This window comes from Cyprinodon tularosa, unplaced genomic scaffold, assembly GCF_016077235.1.
Source record: "Cyprinodon tularosa strain WSP-4 unplaced genomic scaffold, ASM1607723v1 ctg286, whole genome shotgun sequence".
NCBI classification, from domain to species: domain Eukaryota; kingdom Metazoa; phylum Chordata; class Actinopteri; order Cyprinodontiformes; family Cyprinodontidae; genus Cyprinodon; species Cyprinodon tularosa.
In genome coordinates, this window is record NW_024038992.1 from 1,061,689 (window position 1) to 1,084,608 (window position 22,920).

Genomic DNA, 22,920 nt, shown 5'->3' on the forward strand with positions numbered 1-22,920 from the left:
GGGAAGCCATTGTGCGGCGCCCGGGGGAGCGGTGTGGGGTTAAGGGTCTAGTTTAGGGACCCACGCTCAGATCACTCTGGATGTTTGTCTTCTCTTCATTGGATCCATATGTTTTTACATCGAGAATATCCTTCAAAATTGATTCTTTCCAATATCACACTCTGTCCTATATTAAATACATGATTCGCTCTCAGATTGTAGAATTTTTCCAACATAACTGAAACTAAATGAAAACCAAAGGTGCTTTCGTGTCAGTGCGCACTCTCCATGTGCCTTTAAAGGGCGCGCGCTGGAGCTGAGCTGAGGGCGGACCCTGTTTGGCGCGCTTGCATGTCTGCGTGTGCGCGCCTCTTGCTCGCAGCCGCCGCGAGTGGCACAGAGCAAATAGCGGCTTTTGTGCGCATGATGCACCATGCTGGACGCACCTGAGAGAAGCGATAAAGGAAAAAAAAGCGCTGCTTCAAACTGGATCCTGGATGTTTTTTCAAGCGTAAAAAAGAACAAAAGTGGCTCCATGTACATTTGATAGCTGGATCTAAGCAGGTGGATACTTTGGGTCTGTTGAACTGAGGTCAGTATCGCGGTCTGTGTGAGTTCAACCTGTTCCTGTAGTGTCCGCCTTCGGAATGGACGTAGAGGAGGAGAGGAAGCAGGGAAGGCTTGTGTTTCAGCTCCTGACGGACAGGTGCATTACAGGACTTTTACTGGAGTTTATATCCATTTTATCCAGTTTTTACGCGCAGACTCGGAGGATGTTTGCGGGTCTCCTTAAAGGAAAGGCGACATTTTGGGGTTTAAATAGAGAATTTCTGCCATTTTGGCCTCTAATGTCCTTTTGACAGGCAAGAGTAGAATTACAGACCTGCGCTGCCCTTATGGTTGCAATATGAATGAGCAACTAGATCTCTTTTTTTGGATAATTAACAAAATGCAAACATTGCAGGGCTTATAGCCCTAAATGTTTAAACGTTTGTTTTATTAGAAATATGAATGTATTGAAAACGAAAAAGATAGAAAGGCGGATTTCCTTAGAATTGATTAATAATAAATCATATGCTCGCCAGGTGTCCAGTTTCCACGCATTGTTTTCTCACATTGTTCTCGGCTGCAGCCGCGTGTTGAAATGTCACGCACGTTCCTCGTGGACTCGTTAAATATTGATGCATATTTTTGTGTAATTCGACCAGCTTTTCTTTTTTTTCTTCTTTTTGGTGCATGACCTTGCGTTTGCGCTGTGATGGACAGCAGTGACCGTTGCATTCTTCCATCATACCTCCAGTTTGGAAAAAAAAAATAAATAAATGAAATTCGTTTCCTTCTTCACATTCATCACACCAGTTAACTAAAAATAAATAAATACATGAATAAATAAATAGATAAAACGTTTTTTTTTATTTTGACACTTTATGTTTTACCATTAATGTGAAGGAAAAAAATAAGCAAAACGGGTTATTTTTAACCAATGAAATTCACAGATTCGTGGAACAGAATTAAAAAAAAACATTTTCGTGACCAGACAAACGATTTAAGGGAGGAAATCTCTACGATGTTCGGATGAATCGGGATGATTTGGGTTCCCAGTTGGTCAAATGGCGTCTGCAGAGGGGTTCGTTTAAACGCTCCCCCTGGATTACATCCCATGCTGCGCCTTTACGCAGACGCCTTCCCCTGTTACTTCAATTCATTAGATGTGAAGGTTTTGGCTGCAGCTTTCATCTTTGTCACCTTCTTTGCGACGGAAATTGCAAAATTTCCCATTAATTAGCAGAATATTTGGCTTTTCTGTTGCCGACAAATATGAGGCCTTACATGCAGTAAGCCTGAGAAATAAAACAAATAATAATAATAATAGGCAAATAAACGGGCCTGAATCTGGAGTCTGCCTCTTTACAGCCACATCCAGGCTGATGTTGAGTTTTCATCTTCAGATTTACGAAAAAAAAAAAAAAAAAAAAGGCGGGTTTTCCGTTTCTCTTCTCCATCGCTGCAGAGTTAATAGGATTAAAAATGATTCCTGTGCGTTTTATGCAAAGATGGGTGTATGGGGGGAATTCCTAATCAGGATTTTTTTTTGTCCGTCTTTCCAATTCGCCTTCAGAATGGGCGTGAACCGTGTCTCAGTATTTATTTATTTATTTTTAGTCCATTTGTATGTACTTTATCTTCAAAAGGCCCAAATGTTCCTTCGCCTATTAAGGACTAAAACGTTTTAAAAACACAGTCCCTCAGGGGGAGGGAAGTATGGAATGATCTTCTATTTTTTTAGACAAAAAATGCAAAATAAAATCAATCTAATAGATATCTGATTTAAATTGATTTGTCTCTTTTTTTAAAACAGTTTTTCTTGAGCAGGAATTTCGCCTTCCCTGTTTCTCCTCTGCTTTTCTGAATTTGGGATTATGGTCAGGTTGGGGGTGTTCAGGGACAGCATGGACTTTTTAGTTCAATTCAGGCTTTTTAATGTATTTATTTTTTCCATGTCTGACAGCTGATTAACTGCTCTGACAGATCAGCCGCAAAAAATAAAAAAAAAGAACCAAGGGCTCTCAAGGTAACACTAATCCTCCTGGGCGGGGACAGACTGATACTACGCAGGATTTTTTGGAGAATGATCTTTTCTTTCTCCTCAGTGTCTCAGATTTCAGTGTGGAAAAATGCGCGGGCCTACAGTGGATATTTTCCACGCTGTGTTCATCTGAATAAAAATCCACAGAAACGGTTCCACTCTGATTGCATTGTAGTATTTTCTTTTTTTTCCCAGTTTTTAATCAAGTAATTGCAATGCATTCGAATTAAATCTTTTAAAAATTAAAAAAACAAAAAAAAAACGTGTGATGTTACATAAACTGTCGCTTTTTCTGCTGCTGCTGTTGTTGAGAAGGAACGTGTGCGTGGATTTAACTCGTGCTTGTGGAAAATTGTTTTTTTGCTCGCCTGCAGTCATTTGTGGAAACGTTCGGTCATTATTATGGCGGGAGCAATTATCTGTTTAGCGCGTGGAAGCGTGGGTGCGTGCGTGTGCAGATGTTGTAAGCGTGCGCTTTGGCGCGTGGGTGGGTTCGAGGTGTCTCTGATGATGTAATGCAATGAAGGGTGCTGCAGCCCGGAGAAGGTGTGTCCTGCCTGCTGAGGAGCTGGAGAACAGCTCTGTGCCCACGCTGCATCGCCATCACGCACGCACTCACACTTACAAACATCCACGCATCCCTCCCCTCCACATCTCCATGTCTGTAATTAGGACATTTTTAGTTGTGCTCGTCCGTTTTTTCCAGCATGAAACTAAAAAATAGGAGAAAAAAAACAAGATTGATGGTTTGTTTCTCGTTGGATGGATATAAACTAAGCATTTGATTTTAATCCCTTCCCATCCCTTCCAGACATGCAGTAATTGGTTGGTTAGGGGCTCTCTATTTCATGTTCTCCTGCAAACTGAGTTCATTTAATCCTTATCCTATCATTTTATTATTTACCCTAATAGTATGTGCGATAAATTTCATCATCGAAGTCCTTTACATAAACTGCAACATTTCTACTGTGCTGATAATATTGCATTTAATTAGAAACAAACTGTTAAAATAATTTTTTTAATATAAGCATAGGGATCCTAACAGCAGCATCCACATACAATTTGCACCTTAGAAAATACTATCTTAAAATATAAACAAGAAACGTTTGAAATGATATGTGCATTTTCTAATCACTAAGGCAATTTCCTTTAGATTCTGCTTAAAGCATTTTCTTTACTCAGAGCCTTAAGAAAAATACATAATTCAAAACCTTTACAAAGAAAACTATTTTTTTTTTTACAAAAGAGATATCAGAAGGTATTAAACAGGAATCCCATTTGCCTTTTTTTTTCTCACATAGAGAAGAAAAAAGACATGCAGAGTTTAGATTTTACTTAATCTCACACCTGCTAATCGCAAATTTTCAAGTAATTCTGTTTTTTTTTACCTAACTAAAATGGGGAAAAAAGAAAACTAGGCCTAAGGTTCTTTAAAAGACATACTAGTTTTAAAGCCAACAGAAAATTAAAGAAGACTAAAATAACCTTTACCTTAATCTGACTTTAATTAATTCTACAAATTGCATTCAAATACCTGCTGAGAGTTGGTGTTTTAATTTTGACCAGTTAAATAGACTTTTTTGTCAAATTTAAATTCAAGGAAGACAAAATATTTAAAACAAACATTGACACAATGTCATCAAAACAAATTATATGAAATTATTATTATTATATCATTGAAAATAACTGTAAGGAGATGATAGTTAAATAAGCAGCTGATTTAGTATTTTTGCAGAAAGGTAGAGATATAGCAATCGGTTTGTGAAGATGCACTGAACAGGCTTTTTATGGCCAATATTAATTTCCATTGTTTTACCAATTAAGTTATTAATTGGTCAAAATCTGACAACAATAACATAAAATAGAAATACCTGGGCTGCAGGTTGTTTAAAAGGTAGTCATTTTGTAATTGAAAATGAAGGACTTACAATATGATCAATGATAAACACATCAAAGCACGTGTTTCCTTCCTTATCTGATTTCTAACAACCTCAACCCCTTAAGGGCATTAAGGGACGCCATTCTTCTTTGTCTGAAATTTAGTTATATAAAATATAAAGTATATAAAATATAAAAAAAAGAAAAACAGATTGCAAACCATTAAAGCCAATTGATACTGATAAGTACTGACAAGACAACCCCCCCTCCCATATTTTTTGATATGCCCATTTTTTAACAATTGAGCAAATGTTTTACAAAAAAACAAGAAAACACATCTGATTTATGTTGAAATGCTCAAACATTACAAATATATTTTATTTAATGTTTACTCTGCTTCTAAACCCCGCTCAGTAATTCCTAGCTCTGAGAAAAACACCCTTAACTACTTAGTGTCTTATATCATATTATGTGTTAAAGTTAGATTAACAGGTAAGATTGACTTTATGTTTGATTTAAAACCTCTGCTGATAAGATGGATTCATTTGAACAAAGCGTTCTGTGTTTATTCAGATTTAATGTCTTCGTTTTGCAGAGAGTAATGGCTGCAGATGGAGGCTCACATTCAGTCATTTAATTTAGTCAACTTGAGTTAAAAACACAAACATTCCGATAAATTCAGATGCTTATAAAATCATAAAATTTGCAGATTTTATATTTAAATATTGGAGCATGTCTTTGTTAACAAAATAAATAACCTTATTCAGATTTTCCACCATCTTCTCATCCTGAGGATAGATTTTTTTTTTGGGGGGCTGATTGACAGACTGATAATCGAAGGTATCAGTGTGGAGGATGTAAAAAAAAAAAAAAAAAGTAGTCTCCTCTACCACAAACAGACTGATCTGAGCCTAAAATGGAGACTGGATGCTGAAGGTGCGTGTCTGAGGTGTGAGGAAGAGTGGGAGTGGATAAGGTGGAGCATTCCACCCTCTCTGTTTTTTCTCTCCTCCTCTGCCTCCTCCTCATGGCCTGCCTAGATGATGGTGCAGAAAATCGACTCCACGGCAGTGAGATGTGAGCTACGCTCCTCGTCAGTGTAAGATGACAAACTGCAGCGTGTTCTCTCTGAGATCTTATCGCTGTGGAGGACATTTTGTCACCGCTGCAGTGTTTGATCACGGCCGTAAAATACCACCAAGTGGCTCCTATTAAAGCACAAGAGGCCTGCTGGTGCTTTTATTTGCATTCAGACACACTCACACACACACACTCAAAAACTCGCAAGGCTGTTAATAGGATCTAGAGTGCTGCAGCCTTTTGTCACTCAATGGATGTGGACCTGTCCCCGCGGGCCTCGTCAAAAGAAGCCTTTCAAAGAGAACAATGATCCATTCCGTTTAGCCTTTTAACCCCTGACGCTCGCCGCACTGCAACATGACACAATGAGACCATCTGAAAATGATGTCTGCTTTGGTAAACATGAGTTTACACCACATGTGCATGATCCCAGTGAGTGTGTGTTTGAGTGTGGTGATCTGCCACGATAGAAAGCTGAATAATGGACCGGCAGAAAAGATAAAAGATAGAAAATAAAGGTGTAACTGTATCATTTGGTTAAATAAAACGAGTATTAATTTCAGTGTAAACCAAAGAAGTTAGTTTTATTTTGATTCATGTGTCTAAGGATTAAACAATATGTCGGATTAGATTAAGATAAATGAGAAAATGTTTTTCTAAAGTATCTGTGCAAATCTGAACAGATTTAACATTCTAAAGTTTTAAAATACTGTTGAGTGTTCAGATATGAAAAATCTTAATTTATTGATCATAAAGATGACCTAAAGTAAAGTTGATCCTAAAGGGCAACATTAGAAATAGTTCAATAAAAAAGTTTTATCATCTAACACTGATGTCTTCATCATGATCCTCAGGGCCTACTGTCTTAAATACTTTAGATTGCTCTCTACTTCAGCACACAGAATCAAATGATTGCATTTCCTCCACAGCAGCCTCCGAGGGCCCGAAAGGTCTGTTAGTCACCCATTTATTTAAGTTGTGTGTGGAGGTAGGAGGACACATAAAACATGCTGGACAGTGGGCCCTGAGGATCAGGGTTTAAGACCTCTGATCTAACAGGCTATGTGTTTGAAAATGGGTGGATATGCTACTATGTGACTAAAAGAGAAAGCGATCACATGGCCAGAGATCAGAATTGAAAGTTTTAGTTTGTTATTTTTTAAACTTATTATTAATTCAACCATTTTTTTTCCTTGAATGCATCAATCAGTGGTATGTACCTTAAAGTCTTGTTGTTAATAAAATCAGAAAAGCTACTGCAATTTTCCTCTCCAATTACCATTCTGACTAGGAAAAGTAATTAAAAAATATGCATAAGTTGATCATCATTTGCAGGCCAGAAATCAAAGAAAACCAGGTATTGGTGTTTTCCAGGAAGAAACTAATTGAATTAAAAAAATAAAGTGTTTATGTTTTTTCCCTCCTGGCTTAGCACTGCCTGTCCTTTTGATTTTAAAATTTATACCATTTTAAACCTCTGTTAGTTCTGTAGATAACAGATTTATTCTTAAACTTAGATTTTCTACCTCATTAAATTATGATTTTCTAAATGTTTTTCTTCTTATTAAGAACTTTATCAGTTTGATTTAAAATATGTGTTGTTTATCTTTGCTTTTCTTGCCCAGTCATCTTGCTGTTGAACTAATTTGTATCAAACTAAATAGAAATCTGGTACTTTGACTGACAATCAGAGCAAATATAGTCAAAATTGTAACCTCAAATCTTACTTATTTTATTTTGATTCTTGATTATTCAAACACCAAAAGTTGCTGTTCTAATTATTCAATTTCTTTTTCTTTTCTTTTTTTGAAGCAAGAATAAGTGGTGGCATACTTTTAGAACCAATCCATTTGGCAACATATAAAAGCTCTTGTAGAGGTTGATTAATGCTTTGATACATTTATGTCTAGATCCGAGCATATATGTCTGAAGGAAAAAAAAAATCTATTTTGTTTAGTTAACATAATTTTTCAAACTACTTCTTGAGAAAGGCACCAACTCCCTGTCCTGATGTACAAATGATATAGAAGATGGATGGACGATATCAAACTCATTAGAAGAAAGGACAACTCAATTCAGCACAGTTTATTTATATAGAGCCAATTCAAAACGCGTCAAGTCAAGGCATTATATTGAGACTATACTGTCAGATTAGGAGAACATATCGCATTTAGTCATTGACATGCATAACATGCTCCTCCTGGATGAACCTGCAGACCTTTGCTTGCATTTTGTAGTTGACTCTTAAGCTATCCCTTCGAGCAAGCATATAGTGACGGTGGAGAGTAGAACCAGGCTCAGTTTTAGCGGCGATCTGCTGAGGCTGACCGGGATTCAAAGGGATGGAAGCAGATATACAGAAAGAATCAGTTACAATAAATCCAGCCTTCAACAAGCTCCACAGGTAGTCCCTTCGAAGCCAATTCTACTAGTCACAGTAAAAGAGACAGGCCTACACTGGAAATAGGCCAAGGTCCAATATTTATAAACAGATGTTGATGACAGCAGCAAAGCTGAGATTTCAATCCAGAATGGAGGCCAAACTAAACAGGAACAGGCTAGATAAATCACCTTTGATGGGAAAAGAAGAGAGAGCATAAAGTTATAAGTGGAACTTGACAAAAACAGCAGATTGGGAGAATAGAGATAGAATGAGGAAAAGTGGTCCCCATGTGATCCAGCAGCCCAAGCATATATAAGCATAAATATAGAAAATAGCTCAGCATAACCTAACTATTTTGGATGAGGTTAAATAAAGTTAGATTACTAATAGGGCCAAGGTAGAGCCAAGTAGAAACGTCTGTCCAGACTGAAATTCTCCCCCACTAGATCGCTCTACCTCCACCTACCTCTACTCACCCAGCGACTGGGCAAACATGACTCTGTTTTTAACTATCAGCTTTATCGAAAAGGAACCTTTAAACACTAGCCTTAAAAGACAAGAGGAAAATAAGTGAACCATCTGGAAATGCAAAGGGGAACGTGTCAGACAGGTTTAATCATGCATGCTTCTTAGTTTATCCTCTAAAAGATATAATCCCTATTTTTTTTTAGCTTTTTTCATTTATTTAGACCAATACAAAAAGGAAAATCCTAACTTAAATCTGAATATGTCTTGTGAATTGGTGCTATATAAATAAACTAAATTAAAGTGATTATAAACTTCCTTTTAAACTTCTCTGGAAGTTAACAAGCATTGAGGCTTTTGTCATGCCCACATTCCTTTAGACTTATAAATACCAACTTTATTTAGTAAGTCTTATGATATATTTTGTATTAAATTTAAAAGAATGACATCAACTGTTTATGTAAATAGTCTGAAGTGCAGCAATCTTAAAATTTTGCCAAGATACTCTACAGTTTAATTCGGTTCACCTTGTTTGTGCCAAATTACAGTAAATGTCCAGGGTTCCCGCGGGTCCTTAAAAAGTCTTGAAAGGCATTGAATTCTTCAAAATAAAACTAAGGCCTTAATTGGTACTAAAATGTCTTAAATCAGTCTTTCGTAGGTCTTAATTTTTAAAACATCATAAATAATTTTTGTAATCTAAATGAAACATTAAAATTGACAATGTTTTTTTTTATTTAAAAAAATAACAACTTGCCATTATTGGTTCCGTCCCAATAGCGGAACCAATAAAAGCCTTGTTGTGGCCGGGACATTTGGGAGATGCACCATTAACTTTTTGTCTGGAAAATATGAGGAAGTGTAAATGTAAGGAAAATTGGCTCGAGCCAAGAGTTTTCATGGCTAAAACCAGTACCAAGGAACATACATGAGGCACAGTGTATTTTGTGCAAGAAGCGATTCAAGCTCGGAAAGATGGGAATTAAGGCAGTGGAGTCACACATGTGAAGCACGAAACACAAATTGTCAAAATCGAGTTACCGAGAAACAGCCGGTATTTCTCGGTTTTGTTCCACATTTGTCTCTGCAACGCCTCCACTTATCACTGAATCAAACATACTAAGAAAACGATGCATAGAAAAATAACTGCAAAAAAGACTTAGCACTGGTTATGTTGTGGCTTTAAAACTGATTTGTTTTGTTCCCTGCTAAAACAAGGTTTGTTAATTCAGTTAAATAATTATTAAAATATATCTGTCATTTGTGTGTTTTTAGCTTTCTTCCTGTATGGACAGTTTTTCAAATTTTGAAACCTTGGTGCAGTGGTTTATGTTAAAATAAACCTTTGGGTTAAGTTGTCGCAAGCTGGTTTTTCTTGTGTTTTTTGTGAATTTGGTCTTAAATTTTTATTTCAAGTGGCATTAAAAAGTCTTAAAAAGTCTTGAATTTAACTTGCCTTATGCTGTAGGAACCCTGATGTTGCCTCAAGGAACTTTAATAATACTAGTAGATCCAGCTTTGAATATGTTATATTTTTGATAAAACAGGGCCCTAAAACTGCAATTTTAAAGGATGTATTTTGAGATCCTGAGGTCCTTATTTTCCTACATACCATGAGAAATAAAATGCACATTCCATTTCCAAGCTGTGCTGTGAGTAGTAGTTGGAACCATTGCTGAAGGAATGTCCTGTATCTTGGGTACCTCTTCTCTTTAGGTATACTTGGCTTTCTCCCAAAGTTCAAAAGCATGACTTTTTTGTAGAAATCCAGAACTGTTTGGAAACTTTGGTCCAGTCTCCTTGATCCCAAGTTGGCCTCGGCAGATGGCCACTCACACTGAGCCTGGTTCTGCTGGACGTTTCTTCCTGTTAAAAGGGAGTTTTTCCTCTCCACTGTAGCTACAAGCATGCCTAGTGTGGGGATTGCCTTTGAGTCAATGAGTCGATGCAATCAACTGGTTTTCCTTAGATAGAAAACTTTGAATCAATTTGACTGTATGATCTGGTGAACTTTGCAGTGCCTTGAGATGACGTGTTGTGAATTAGCACTATATAAATAAACTCAGTTGAATTGGTGAAAATCTCAGAACTGTTTTAGAGTAAAATTCTGTTCACCAACTTGAACCCATTACATCCTTCTGCTGTCTGAGCTGTCCAGCTTGTTACAAGACAAATTAGAAAGACATCAGCCTCACACTGTTATGCTATGTGACCAGCAGTAACTCCTCACCTACAGACGTTTTTCTCTTGTGAGTGGCAGTAATGGCTCTTCGATCAGCAGAACCTCATGAAGAAAAGCTTTTTAACTGCTGCTGCTCAAAGATGAAAAACGGTGAGGGGGCTTTATTCCCCAAAGGTGGTTAATCATGAGGAATGACTAATTGCTGCTTTTTTCCAAGGCCCTCCTGATTCTGTTAAATCCTACTTAGAGCTTCACAGTTCTAGTCTTTTTTTCTTCTTAGATTTCCTGTATCCAGAACTAAAGAGGCGACAGTAGCGTCGGATGAAGGGGTTTGCCCTGAATCGACGGTTCAAGCCCCGGCTCTGACTTTCAGTGTCGTTGTGTCCTTGGGCAAGACAATTCACCTGCATTGTCTATTGATGGTGGTCAGAGGGCCCGGTGGCGGCAGTGTACGGCAGCTTCGCTTCTGTCAGTGAGCCCCAGGGCAGCTGTGGCTACAATGTAGCTTGCCACCATCAGTGTGTGCGTGAATGGGTGAATGACTGAATGTACTGAAGTACAGGCCATTTACAGGCAATTCAAGAATCCATTCAAGAGTCCAGTCCGTATTCTTAGCTGTTAGGTGATGTTTTGTATTTTTGGTTCAAGCTGCATCATCCCATTAAATACCAGATTTATTTCTAAGTGATCCCCCTGGAAAAGTTAGGCTAGGCTGATCTAGCTGAGACTTTTACTTGTCTTGACCAAACCCCGCTAAACCCCGACTGGTTATCACTACAGTTAGCTTTGCCTCTTAAGGGGTGTTCACAGCAAACGTGAATTCTGTGATTGGCGCGAACGATCAACATGTGTGGCTCAGGAGTGCTTTGAGAAAGAGTGAGGCAAAGATTGTGATTCCTTTATTTCCAGTATCTGCAATATAGGAGCTCATTTGATTCCTCACTACCCCTTGGCCATATCGTGCCTCTCCCCTTCTCCACTCTCTCTGCCTTTCTGGCTTCTCCAGTCTACCACAAAGGTCGAGATTGGAGAAGCAGCTCCAGAGGAGGGCATGGCAATGTCCTGGTTATCTCTGCCTGGTTTCTTGTTCTGATTTCCCTGCAACCCCTCTCTGAGCCTCAGAAGTTTTCTGACCGTACCTTCAGCTCAACAGAAAGCAGCCATGTTAACTTCCCAAACTGGGAGGTTCTTCCTCTTTGCCATATTGAAATGAAACAGACAACCAGCAGACTTAATGATGAAGTGGAGTCTTGTATCCACTGTGAAAACTGTTTTCCAACCACGTGATGTGTCTAGCAAACAGGCAGGCACACAAAAACACACAAATCTGGAAAATTGTACACAAGCTTTGTGATTGGTATGAATGCTTCATCAGCCTTTCTTGGCACTGACCACTTTGGTTACATTTTAAAAATTGGTCTGGTGTTAGCTTTCACATGGGCTACAGTAGGTTACACTTTAAAGGAACTTCAAGCAGAATTGTACCACTAGGTGAGCTGTTGAGCATGGTAGACCAAAACAAGATGTGTGACGAGAAATACCTTTCTCGACGACCAGTTCGCTGCAGCCCCGCCCTTACCCGTTCCATCCCTTTTCCAGATTAGCCTCCATGTTAAATCTAGAAGTCGGGTATGCCCCTGACTTTCTGGCTGCATTCAAGTTGGAGTTTCTTATTCTGAGGCATGGGCACCACCAACAAAAACTAAATGGTGAAATCATTGACAAATGTTGAACTAAAAAACAAAAAAACCCACCAGGACTTCACTTGGTGTACTATATTGGGGCCAAAAGATTCACACGTCAAATAAGTAAACCTGCAACCCCATTTACAACCACTGGCCTTTCCTCAGCCTTTCTCAGAAAATGATAGAGCCATATCTTATCTCCAAAATTGTAGAGTCAAAGGTGATGATATTTGTGGGTAAAAACATATATGAGATGATTCGACTTTTGCTATTTAATGTCTTTGATTTGCTTGAGAGCTGACACTGAGACAGCACATTCTAAATGTTCTGTTTCTACTATTGACCTAACATTTTATTTCCGTGATAGCTGATGCATTTTAAACCATTAAAATAATTCTAAAATAAAGTGAAGGGACCGACTGACTGCTGCTGCTTGACTCTTCTGTTTAAAAACAAACGCCAGCATTTATTAAACTAAAATATCATAGAAATGTACAAATCCGGAGTTATCTTCAGAGATATGAGGTAATAAGGGAAGGGTAGTGAGCTAAATGACTCTGCCTTCATCCACTCTCTGTGGGAAAAGTTGCCTTCTCTTTACTGCTACGTTCTGACCCTTTTGAATGAATAGAATCAGGGAGGGTTTGATGAGCCCTGAGAAATGTTTCCACAACAAATACATTTAGTGTTACCAATACTTGTAAATAAAACATGTGATTGTAAGTGTATTACTAAGTGTAATATTATTTTTTTAGTATAATTCTATTACAGACCCTTCTTGGCCCCTGTCAATCATGGCCCACCAGAATGATTCTCCCTTTTCACCCCTTTTCATGACCCCTTTCCATTGGTTTTAAGTTCTTTGACTTCAGCATGCAAATGTACTGCACCATTTTAGACACAGTACATTAGACTCAACAAAAAATAATATTGACCCCTGATGGAACCAGGTATGATGCCAAAAGACTTCTTTTGATATAAACCAGTTAATTTTTGCTGCTATTACCGAGGCTCTCTTTGTTTCAGTCAGGATCCGTGCCTCATGGTCATAGGTGAAAGTCAAAACATAGGTTGAGCAAATAAACTAGGTTACATTTATACTCAGCTGTGTCTTCACCTTGACACGCCAGACAGAGCACAACTATCTTCTTTATTTCTGAAGAAAAAAAAAAGTGCAATGTTGATTAGAAATAATTCATTCTACAAATTAGTAGAGCCCGTCATGAATCATTTGGATTTTAGGTTCCCTAGCATTTAGTTATTGAGATATCGAGATTTCTCCTAAATAAACTGATGGTAAATAATTTTCTTGCTATGAGAAGTTTCTATTTAAAATATTTGAAATTTAGATTTTTTTAATTTTTTGGTTTTGTTTTCTTGGAAGACTTTTTTTTTTATACTCTCTTGATTAAAGAAAACAAAAACAATTAGTGTCGCTTTTTAGTAAATAAATGCTGGAAATGTCCTAACTTACACCAAAATTTTCTTATAATAGAACCTTTGGAAGCACAGACAGCCTTGTTTGGTATCATCCCACAGGTTTGGCACAGAGCTCCATGCTATGCTGTATTTGTTTCCCTTTTCTAATCGGTGTCATAGTCTTGTGTATATCTTAGAAATGATGAAAACGTATTGATCAGGTCACTCCGAAATATTGCGTTTGGAAGTAAAATATCTGTTCTTTCCATTTATCCAATCCCTTTGCTTGAAATAATACATCTACCAATTAATTTTGTGAATAAAGAAAAATATCTCTAACACCCTTTGAGCTCTCATACCAAACTATTTTCAAGGTGCTGCAACACCCCAGACAGCTGGCAGAAGGATTTCCTCTGCTGAGACTCTTTTGTCATGTTTTACACTCTTGGCTCCAAAATGATGAAATGGAAACTGAAGCTTTCTTTTCTGCTGAGAAGGTTTTTTTTAAAACTGAATGTCGGCTGGTGTTCCCTCGTGTATATGCTCCACTATAAATAGCATTCTGTGAATAGTCAGGACTAACCCGATGTGGATTATTATCAGACTCAGCTTAATTTGAAGTTTGCAGCTCAGCTTTCAGCTCCTCTGCAGTTTTTTTTTCTATTCATCAACAGAATGGTAATATTTGATTCTTCCGTGCAAAAGAAAAGGCAGATGAAATTTTGTTCTACAAGACAAAACAAGCCTTTTTCTTGCACGACAAGGCCTTTACTGGCTGATTAAAAATGCTGATGCTATTGGAAAAAAATAAATTTGTTCTTTTAGAAGAGGATACAGTTAGTCAAAAGTTTACTTGGTTTGTTTAATAAAACAATAAATTACTAAATACACTATACAGGTGCTGGTCATAAAATTAGAATATCATGAAAAAGTAGATTGATTTCAGTAATTCCATTTAAAAAGTGAAACTTGTATATTATATTCATACATTACATACAAACTCATATATTTCAGATGTTTATTTTGTTTAATTTTGATGATTACAAATGACAACAAATGAAAATCTCAAATTCATCATATCAGAAAATTAGAATATTACTGAAGACCAATAAAAACAAAGGATTTATAGAAATGTTGGCCAACTGAAAAGTATGAACATGAAAAGTATGAGCATGTACAGCACTCAGTATTTTTAAATGGAATTACTGAAATCAATCTACTTTTTCATGATATTCTAATTTTATGACCAGCACCTGTATTGCCAAAAGTATTTGCTCACCTGCCTTGACTCACATATGAGCTTAAGTGACATCCCGTTCCTAATCCATAGGGTTCAATATGACGTCGGTCCACCCTTTGCAGCTAGAACAGCTTCAACTCTTCTGGGAAGGCTGTCCACAAGGTTTAGGAGTGTGTTTATGGGAATTTTTGACCATTCTTCCAGAAGCGCATTTGTGAGGTTGCACACTGATGTTGGACGAGAAGGCCTGGCTCTCAGTCTCCGCTCTAATTCATCCCAAAGGTGTTCTATCGGGTTGAGGTCAGGACTCTGTGCAGGCCAGTCAAGTTCATCCACACCAGACTCTGTCATCCATGTCTTTATGGACCTTGCTTTGTGCACTGGTGCACAGTCATGTTGGAAGAGGAAGGGGCCAGCTCCAAACTGTTCCCACAAAGTTGGGAGCATGGAATTGTCCAAAATGTCTTGGTATGCTGAAGCATTCAGAGTTCCTTTCACTGGAACTAAGGGGCCAAGCCCAGCTCCTGAAAAACAACCCCACACCATAATCCCCCCTCCAACAAACTTTACACTTGGCACAATGCAGTCAGACAAGTACCGTTCTCCTGGCAACCGCCAAACCCAGACCCGTCCATCAGATTGCCAGATGGAGAAGCGCGATTCGTCACTCCAGAGAACGCGTCTCCACTGCTCTAGAGTCCAGTGGCGGCGTGCTTTACACCACCGCATCCGACGCTTTGCATTGCACTTGGTGATGTATGGCTTGGATGCAGCTGCTCGACCATGGAAACCCATTCCATGAAGCTCTCTGCGCACTGTTCTTGAGCTAATCTGAAGGCCACATGAAGTTTGGAGGTCTGTAGTGATTGACTCTGCAGAAAGTTGGCGACCTCTTCGCACTATGCGCGTCAGCATCCGCTGACCCCGCTCCGTCAGTTTACGTGGCCTACCACTTCGTGGCTGAGTTGCTGTCGTTCCCAAACACTTCCATTTTCTTATAATACAGCTGACAGTTGACTGTGGAATATTTAGGAGCGAGGAAATTTCACGACTGGATTTGTTGCACAGGTGGCATCCTATCACAGTTCCACGCTGGAATTCACTGAGCTCCTGAGAGCGACCCATTCTTTCACAAATGTTTGTAAAAACAGTCTGCATGCCTAGGTGCTTGAATTTATACACCTGTGGCCATGGAAGTGATTGGAACACCTGATTCCAATAATTTGGATGGGTGAGCAAATACTTTTGGCAATATAGTGTAGGTTGAAAATAATGACGCAATTCTGATCAATCCATTTATGGAGGACTAGGCTTCCATCATATTTTTTGGGAGCAGTTTTTCTCTAACATGAAAACAAGGTTTTTATCCAAGGAAAACAAAACATGTCTTTCAAAAACATTGAAGAGCATTGAAGGATGAAGCTAAATAGAAAAACATAACCGTCATAAATAATAACCATCCTGTAAGCAAATATTAAGCATTTTTTACTATTGGCAACATTAGTTAATTTTGACCTTTTCTGAAAATGGAAGCTCTCAACTATTAAGATATTACCCACTCAGATTAAAGAATAGATGCTTCAAGTGGTTATTAAAAATCATTCTTTCCCACAGAAACAAAATCCAAATCCACTGTCAAGAGGTTTATAAAGCATAAAACTTTGTATGACACAATCCAGGACATAAGTATTTTGGACACAGAGGACACTTGTGTCAGATCCAACCAAATTTTCCAGACACATATCCTTTTCGTGTTATCCCACATTTTCACGAGAAACTATAGAGCTTCTTTGATTGGTTTACGGTAAGTCAAATTGCAAATAACTTTGACAGATCTTGCCTAATGTGCACTTTTTAAAACATCTGCTGGCTTAGAATAAGAAAATCCTGAAATGATTCACAAATAATTTTACAAAAATAAAAAATAAATGTTAAATCTCAGAAAATGTATAATAGTTGTCATAAATAATGTCACCGTAATCATTTTACATATAAAAAATAAAATGCATAAATTAGCATGTGTATGTCTCCGATTAAGGATGCAGTTGTGTTTTTCTGCACATCGTAATATTCAGCTGGATTCAGCAGAAAGCTTTCTCTGCAGTCTGGTCATCAGATAAAGGCAGTCTGCCTGGCTAACGCATAGTCATTCTGTGCCATGAGAATAATGAGACTAATTTACCCAGCAGATGACCGATAACTCCAAACAACCTCTGGAGGAGGAAGAATGCAGCTCTGTCTCCGACAGGAGTGATGACATCAAATCAACATTTTTCCTTTGATGATTAAAGCATCACAGTTCTTATTATGGCTTGATACAGCGGATTTAAAAGCATTTCCTCTGCTCCTGACATCAGCTTCTTTATACAAAATGGAACAGTGTCTAAATGAAAGATTGTTGGTTTCAACTTAACATGGAAACATGTTTCAGAGTTAAATCACTCTGTTAACATTGTGGGTTGATAATGTTTCAAAACATGTTCAAAACCCTTAAAGAATTTTATTATTTTAGTTGCTGAGCAAACCCTTTGCAAACCTTTGCTCTATAGCTTAACCATAACTTACAATAAACACAAAACATTAAGTGTACCTGATGAAACCATCGTTTTGATTTCACTTTTGATTTTTTATGCAATTGCAGTTTTGGTTGCACTAACTTTAAAGTCTCGCACTGCAGAACGTTTACCTTAAACACTAGTTTTTGATCCTTTTTAATTTTGAGTTTACATCAACATTACATGTAGGTTACAGTGTAGCTGTGGGCTTTCCTTATACAACCAATTCAACAAGTGACTCCACATTTCCGCCATTGCCTATTTTAACGTTACTTGGCAGTTTTTTTCCCCCTATATTAACTGGCTCCAAATTAAGAACACATCAGATTACAGTTAATCTATGCCAGATTTTTTAACGTTAGTGCCAATGTTTGAAAATCATGAGAGCGAAAATCCTAACATATATATGAAGGAAAATTACCAATTTCTTTGCAGTTGTTTCATTTGAAAGTGTAGGTTGACGGCTGTGTTGGCTGTGGGCTTATGACCAATGGCATAACGACACAACAATAGGCCCGTAAGCAACATTGCTGGGTCGGCCCCATATGAAATACAAAACCCCATCCCCTACCCACCAGCCCACCGTCGCTAACACATTGTATGTAACGGTTATTGTTTTAATCTACGCTCCAAATTACCCATAATTCCAAGTCGTATTGTAAAAAATAAAATAATCAATTACATAATTCTTTTAAGATCTTTATTGCGGTTTGAAACATATTATATTAGTGTATTATTTTTACCAACCCTCTTAAGAACTATATAGTTATTTACTAAGTAATTAAAAGTACAACTGTCTGCTTTGCTATTGGTATTGTGTTTAAACAGCTCACCATCATGTGTTGGGGTATAAATAATGTCCGGTCAATCAACCAAGTACCAGGTGGGTTTAAGATGAATTTTTCCGCACAATTACATCTGCAAAGAGACGTCCTAGTCCACAATGGAATAGGGGGCCCACCAGGTGTCAGTGATGGGGCCCCTAAGAGGTCGGGGGCCCCTAAGCAACTGCATACTCTGCTTACCAATAGTTACGCCATTGGTAGGCGGCCAACCAGATATCAGTGACGGGGCCTCTAAGCAACTGCAGTCTCTACTTAGCGATAGTTATGGCATTGCTTATGACAATACATTAGACCAGCACCGACTGATGTGATTCCCCAAATTAACTCAGGCTCCAGAAATTTTCCACTGCAGTTCAAGAAATATGGAGCCTGTGCTTCTGCAGTACTCCCACAGACCATGGGACCTTATATTTTTAATTGATTTTGTTTGACTTGTTCAAAGCTGTGGTTATTCCTGCTGCTAGTGCATCTGCTCCTACCAGACTTTGTCTTTTCACTTAACTTTAACAATGTGTGAGGAATAGCTCTTTAAGAGCGGCCATCTTCTGTAGCAATGCTCTTCAGCTGCTTATTCTCTCTGTGAAGGATGTCAATAACTGTCTTCTTTACAAGTGTCTTATCAGCAGTCTTCCCTGTAATTGTGTGGCCTACTGACTTTGACCGAGAGACCTTATAGGCTCATGGACCGTTGCTTGGGTTTTGAGCCAATTAGAAAGCTGTTGGCTTTTGAATGTTTTTTTCTCTGACTAGTTTAAGATGAGGTTCTATACAAATGTTACATTAACTTATATCTACTGTAGTATCTGTACATCCTGTTTTCCCCACATAATAGTTATAAACTTGAAAGAGATCTATCAAGGAAATACGTTGAAATTGATTGTGCAACCTGAATGTGACGACCCTTTTCTGATCTTCCACCTTTTTTTCTCCCCTGACAGTGATGAAACTGAGAGAAAACTATGGATCCACTAACACCTCCACTTCTCGTCTGAAAAATATGGAGGAAATTCCACTTTCCATGATGATCAGAGGAAACCATTGTCTCAGACCTTACACCAAAAACGATGCTCTGAAGAATAAAAAAGCGTAAAAACAGAAACGTTTTCCTCTGCACGATCACTGCCTTGAAGTGTCTGGACAATTTCTTGTTCTTAAGACTGTTAACCAACGACTGTTATCCCTCTATCTCCCTGTTCCCTTTAAAAGCATATTTTTATAAGAAATATCTATATGAATATATCTCCGTACATATTGTGACTAAAGACTGGATTCCTGAAATTCAACAGATTTCCATTTCACTGAATCCCTGTCGGACATTTTCTTGGATTAACTCTTTGCAGCTATGAATCTTGTAGGTTTTTCTATCAGACTGCAGTTATTCCTCAGCTCCTGTCTGGGATTGGAATTTTTAGGTACTCCAGGTCAGTGGGCACGCTACCTCCGCTGGGATGCCAGCACCCGCGGTGACCTCAGCTTTCAGTTCAAGACAGAAGCCTCAGAGTCGCTGCTGCTGTACTTCGATGATGGAGGATACTGTGACTTTCTGCAGCTGGGGGTGGTGGAGGGTCGATTGCAGCTGCGCTTCAGCATTGACTGCGCTGAGACCACAGTTGTTTCCGACAGAAGGGTGGATGACGGCAGCTGGCACGCCGCCACGCTGAGCAGGTATAACCTGCGTACAGTACTGGTGCTGGACGGGCAGGCCAAAGCCGATGAGGTGAAACCTCAGCGCCAGTTCATGAAAATAGTGAGCGACCTGTTCCTGGGTGGAGTACCTCAGGATATTCGCAATGGTGCACTTACACTGCCTACGGTGCGAACCATGCAACCCTTCAGGGGAACAATTACTGACCTCAAGTTTGGCAGCTCACAACCCCTGTTCCTGGGAAGCCTAAAGGTGCCCCTGGAGTCAGAAGGTTGGTGCACTGTCAACCCATGTGAGAATGGTGGAACGTGCATGGTGATAGACAGAGAACCGGTCTGCGACTGCTCCAAAACAGAATACAAGGGCCGCTTCTGTAATGAAGGTAAGACAAGACTCTTGTTTTTTCACTTATTTTTTAATGATGCATGTTGAGCACAGTTGGAGCTCCAACTGTGAAACACGCTTCCCTTCAAATCATGTTATCAGCATAACTAATCAGAGCTTTAAACAGCTTTTTATTACCTTCCGATAAACTATGAATAATTTCCAAACCTTTGAAAAAATATAAAGAAACTCCACCTTTTATGTAAATGATTATTTTTTTCCCTCCTGTTAATGTTTTGATAAAGGCTTTTACACCAGAACTTGGAGGATACAAATATTGACGTAAAGATAAACCCATAATAAGCTGGTCAAGTTGAATCATTTAATGCATGTATTTGAACAATTTACTGTTCATCGATGTTGTCTCACTACAGACAATAAAGGGAAAATATTGTTAGTTAATTGGTTACAGCATCAGATTGATGGATCTGAACTCTCACCTGTGGCGATGTCTCTGTGAATCCGTCGGTTCTGATATGGCTCCCTAAAGATCAAGTGTACAATACACAGATACAAGATTTTTAAAAACAAAATGAGATAAGAATACAGTTAGACTATATTTTATGAGTTGCATATCAAAAAAGGTTTTCCACCAATGTGGTTTTGAGTCTAAATATAGGTTGGTTCCATAAGAGTTATTAATAAATGTGACTGATATTTCAACCAATTTTTGCCTCCTTTCTCCCATTAAGCTAGACAGGGTTCCTGTGACTGCATTTAATTGTTGAAAAAAATATATTCAGTAATTTCCAATCACTTTTCTGTTTTGCTTAAATTTCAGATTTTTTAAATTGCTAGCTGGTGCAGATGTTCATTCGTTAGTAGATCATACATATCATGTACTTTTCATCATGTGTTAGAATCCAAATGTTTCCCATAGTGTATTTTTTTTATTTGATAAACTCTGCTCATGCTGGTCATTCCTCTAGTTTGCCATTTTGCAGATTTGCAGTTTTATACGAAACGTGTGACTTACAGTATCACTGCTCCTCCCCACTGCCATCTATATTGGCTCTCTTTTCTAAATCAGAGTGTACAACACAGGAATATGGGCAGAAACCAGAGGCAAAACTTTCATTTCTCAAACTGAATCGGTTTTCATATAATTTGATTTGAAATGCATTGGTTTGAAAATTATTTTTGTTTTTAGAATTAAATATTTGAAACTGATAGATATGCTTTGAAAATGTATTTACTTGAAAAATCATTTTGTCTGTTTTTACTTTCTGTACTTTAATACATGTTTAATTTGAAAAATTCTGGGAGTTTTGTGTTGGACGTCTGGGTCAGGAATTCAAGATTTACAAAGAGTGGTACTGTTATTTACCGAGGAGACACAATCGCACTTTAAAGATCATTTTGTCTTTTTAATAGTTTTGAGAAAAAATTGATAAATATTGATATTTTTGACAAAAGTGAAGAGCCCCACTTTTAAGATTTAGACTGGTTCTGGAGCCAATCAACAACTGATCAAAGTGGAAAAATCATAAAAGTGACATTAAAGCACTTGTTGTATTTAGTGATAAATTAGCGCTGTTTTGGTCAGGACAAAAACTACAAAAATTTAAATGTAAGGTAAACCATGCTCTTTATATATATATATATATATATATATATATTTATTTATATTTAAATCACAGTTTAAACACTTGTATATTTATTCCGTAAAAAGACTCAAACTCACTGCGGATCCAGACATTTGAATTGAGAAAGCTTCCTGGAGAGGTGGCGAAACGTCTTCAAATCTTGAAAACCAAGTCCAGTGGATATTTTTTGAATTTTTACGGAATGACTATGACCTGGATGACTGAGAACCTTCATCAGCATATTGTATATCTATTGAAGGTTGTAAGCTTGATGAAAATACTACATACCTTTTAAAACCTTTTTTTTCAATCACAGTGTCTTTTTCTTACTGTAGATTGTTTCTGCTTTTTCACCCGGTATCATCGTATTGGCTGTGCTGTAAAGTCAGAAAGCTAATCAAAGCACAGTTAACCAGGGAGGCCCAGGTTAATGGCATCAGTCCTGCAGGCAGTGATAAGGGTGCCTCTGGAGAGAATGAAGCCTCCTGAGCCTCCTTTCTTCACCCAATCACGAGATGGCAGGTGTTTTTATATTACATCCCTTTGTGCAGAGAATACTGTGTGTTTCACTCGCTCTGCAGCTGGCAGACTAAAATTGATTTCTATTAAAAGCAAAGCCTTTTACTCGTTTCCCCTCCCTGCTGGCCAAATACCAGAGACATTCATCTGCTTTACGCTGAAACTTCCTGTCGCTGGATGAGTTGGGAGCTAAGAATATTCAGTGAAATTGCAATCAGGCAGCACATTAACACTGATTCAGGCACCTCTTTTTTTGATCTGCCGTGGAAAAAACCTCAAACCATGAGCGTAATTATTCACAATCAATACACATTCTTCAGGTTTTCTAAATCGGTGGCTTCCAGTTGCTGAGGAGACACAATAATCTCAAGCCTTATGAAATAATCGATGCTACTTAGCTGGGAAAGTTTTTCTGTAATTAATTTAGAACGGATGTGATTAGTTTGAATTTATTTGTTTTACTGTTTTTCTTCTCTTGATATCTTCTT

The 22,920-nt window shown here is 38.1% G+C and overlaps 1 protein-coding gene across 1 annotated transcript in view; it reads left to right on the top strand.

Moving 5' to 3' along the window:
- Nucleotides 1–325: 325 nt before the first annotated feature.
- Nucleotides 326–22,920, top strand: part of LOC119787032 (neurexin-3a-like) — a 33,364-nt gene continuing 10,769 nt past the window's right edge. Inside the window, exons 1-2 of the mRNA XM_038290652.1 lie at nt 326–571; nt 19,237–20,325. Coding sequence (XP_038146580.1) covers nt 19,641–20,325 — 685 coding nt within the window. The 5' untranslated portion in view covers nt 326–571; nt 19,237–19,640. The remainder of the gene's footprint in view (nt 572–19,236; nt 20,326–22,920) is intronic.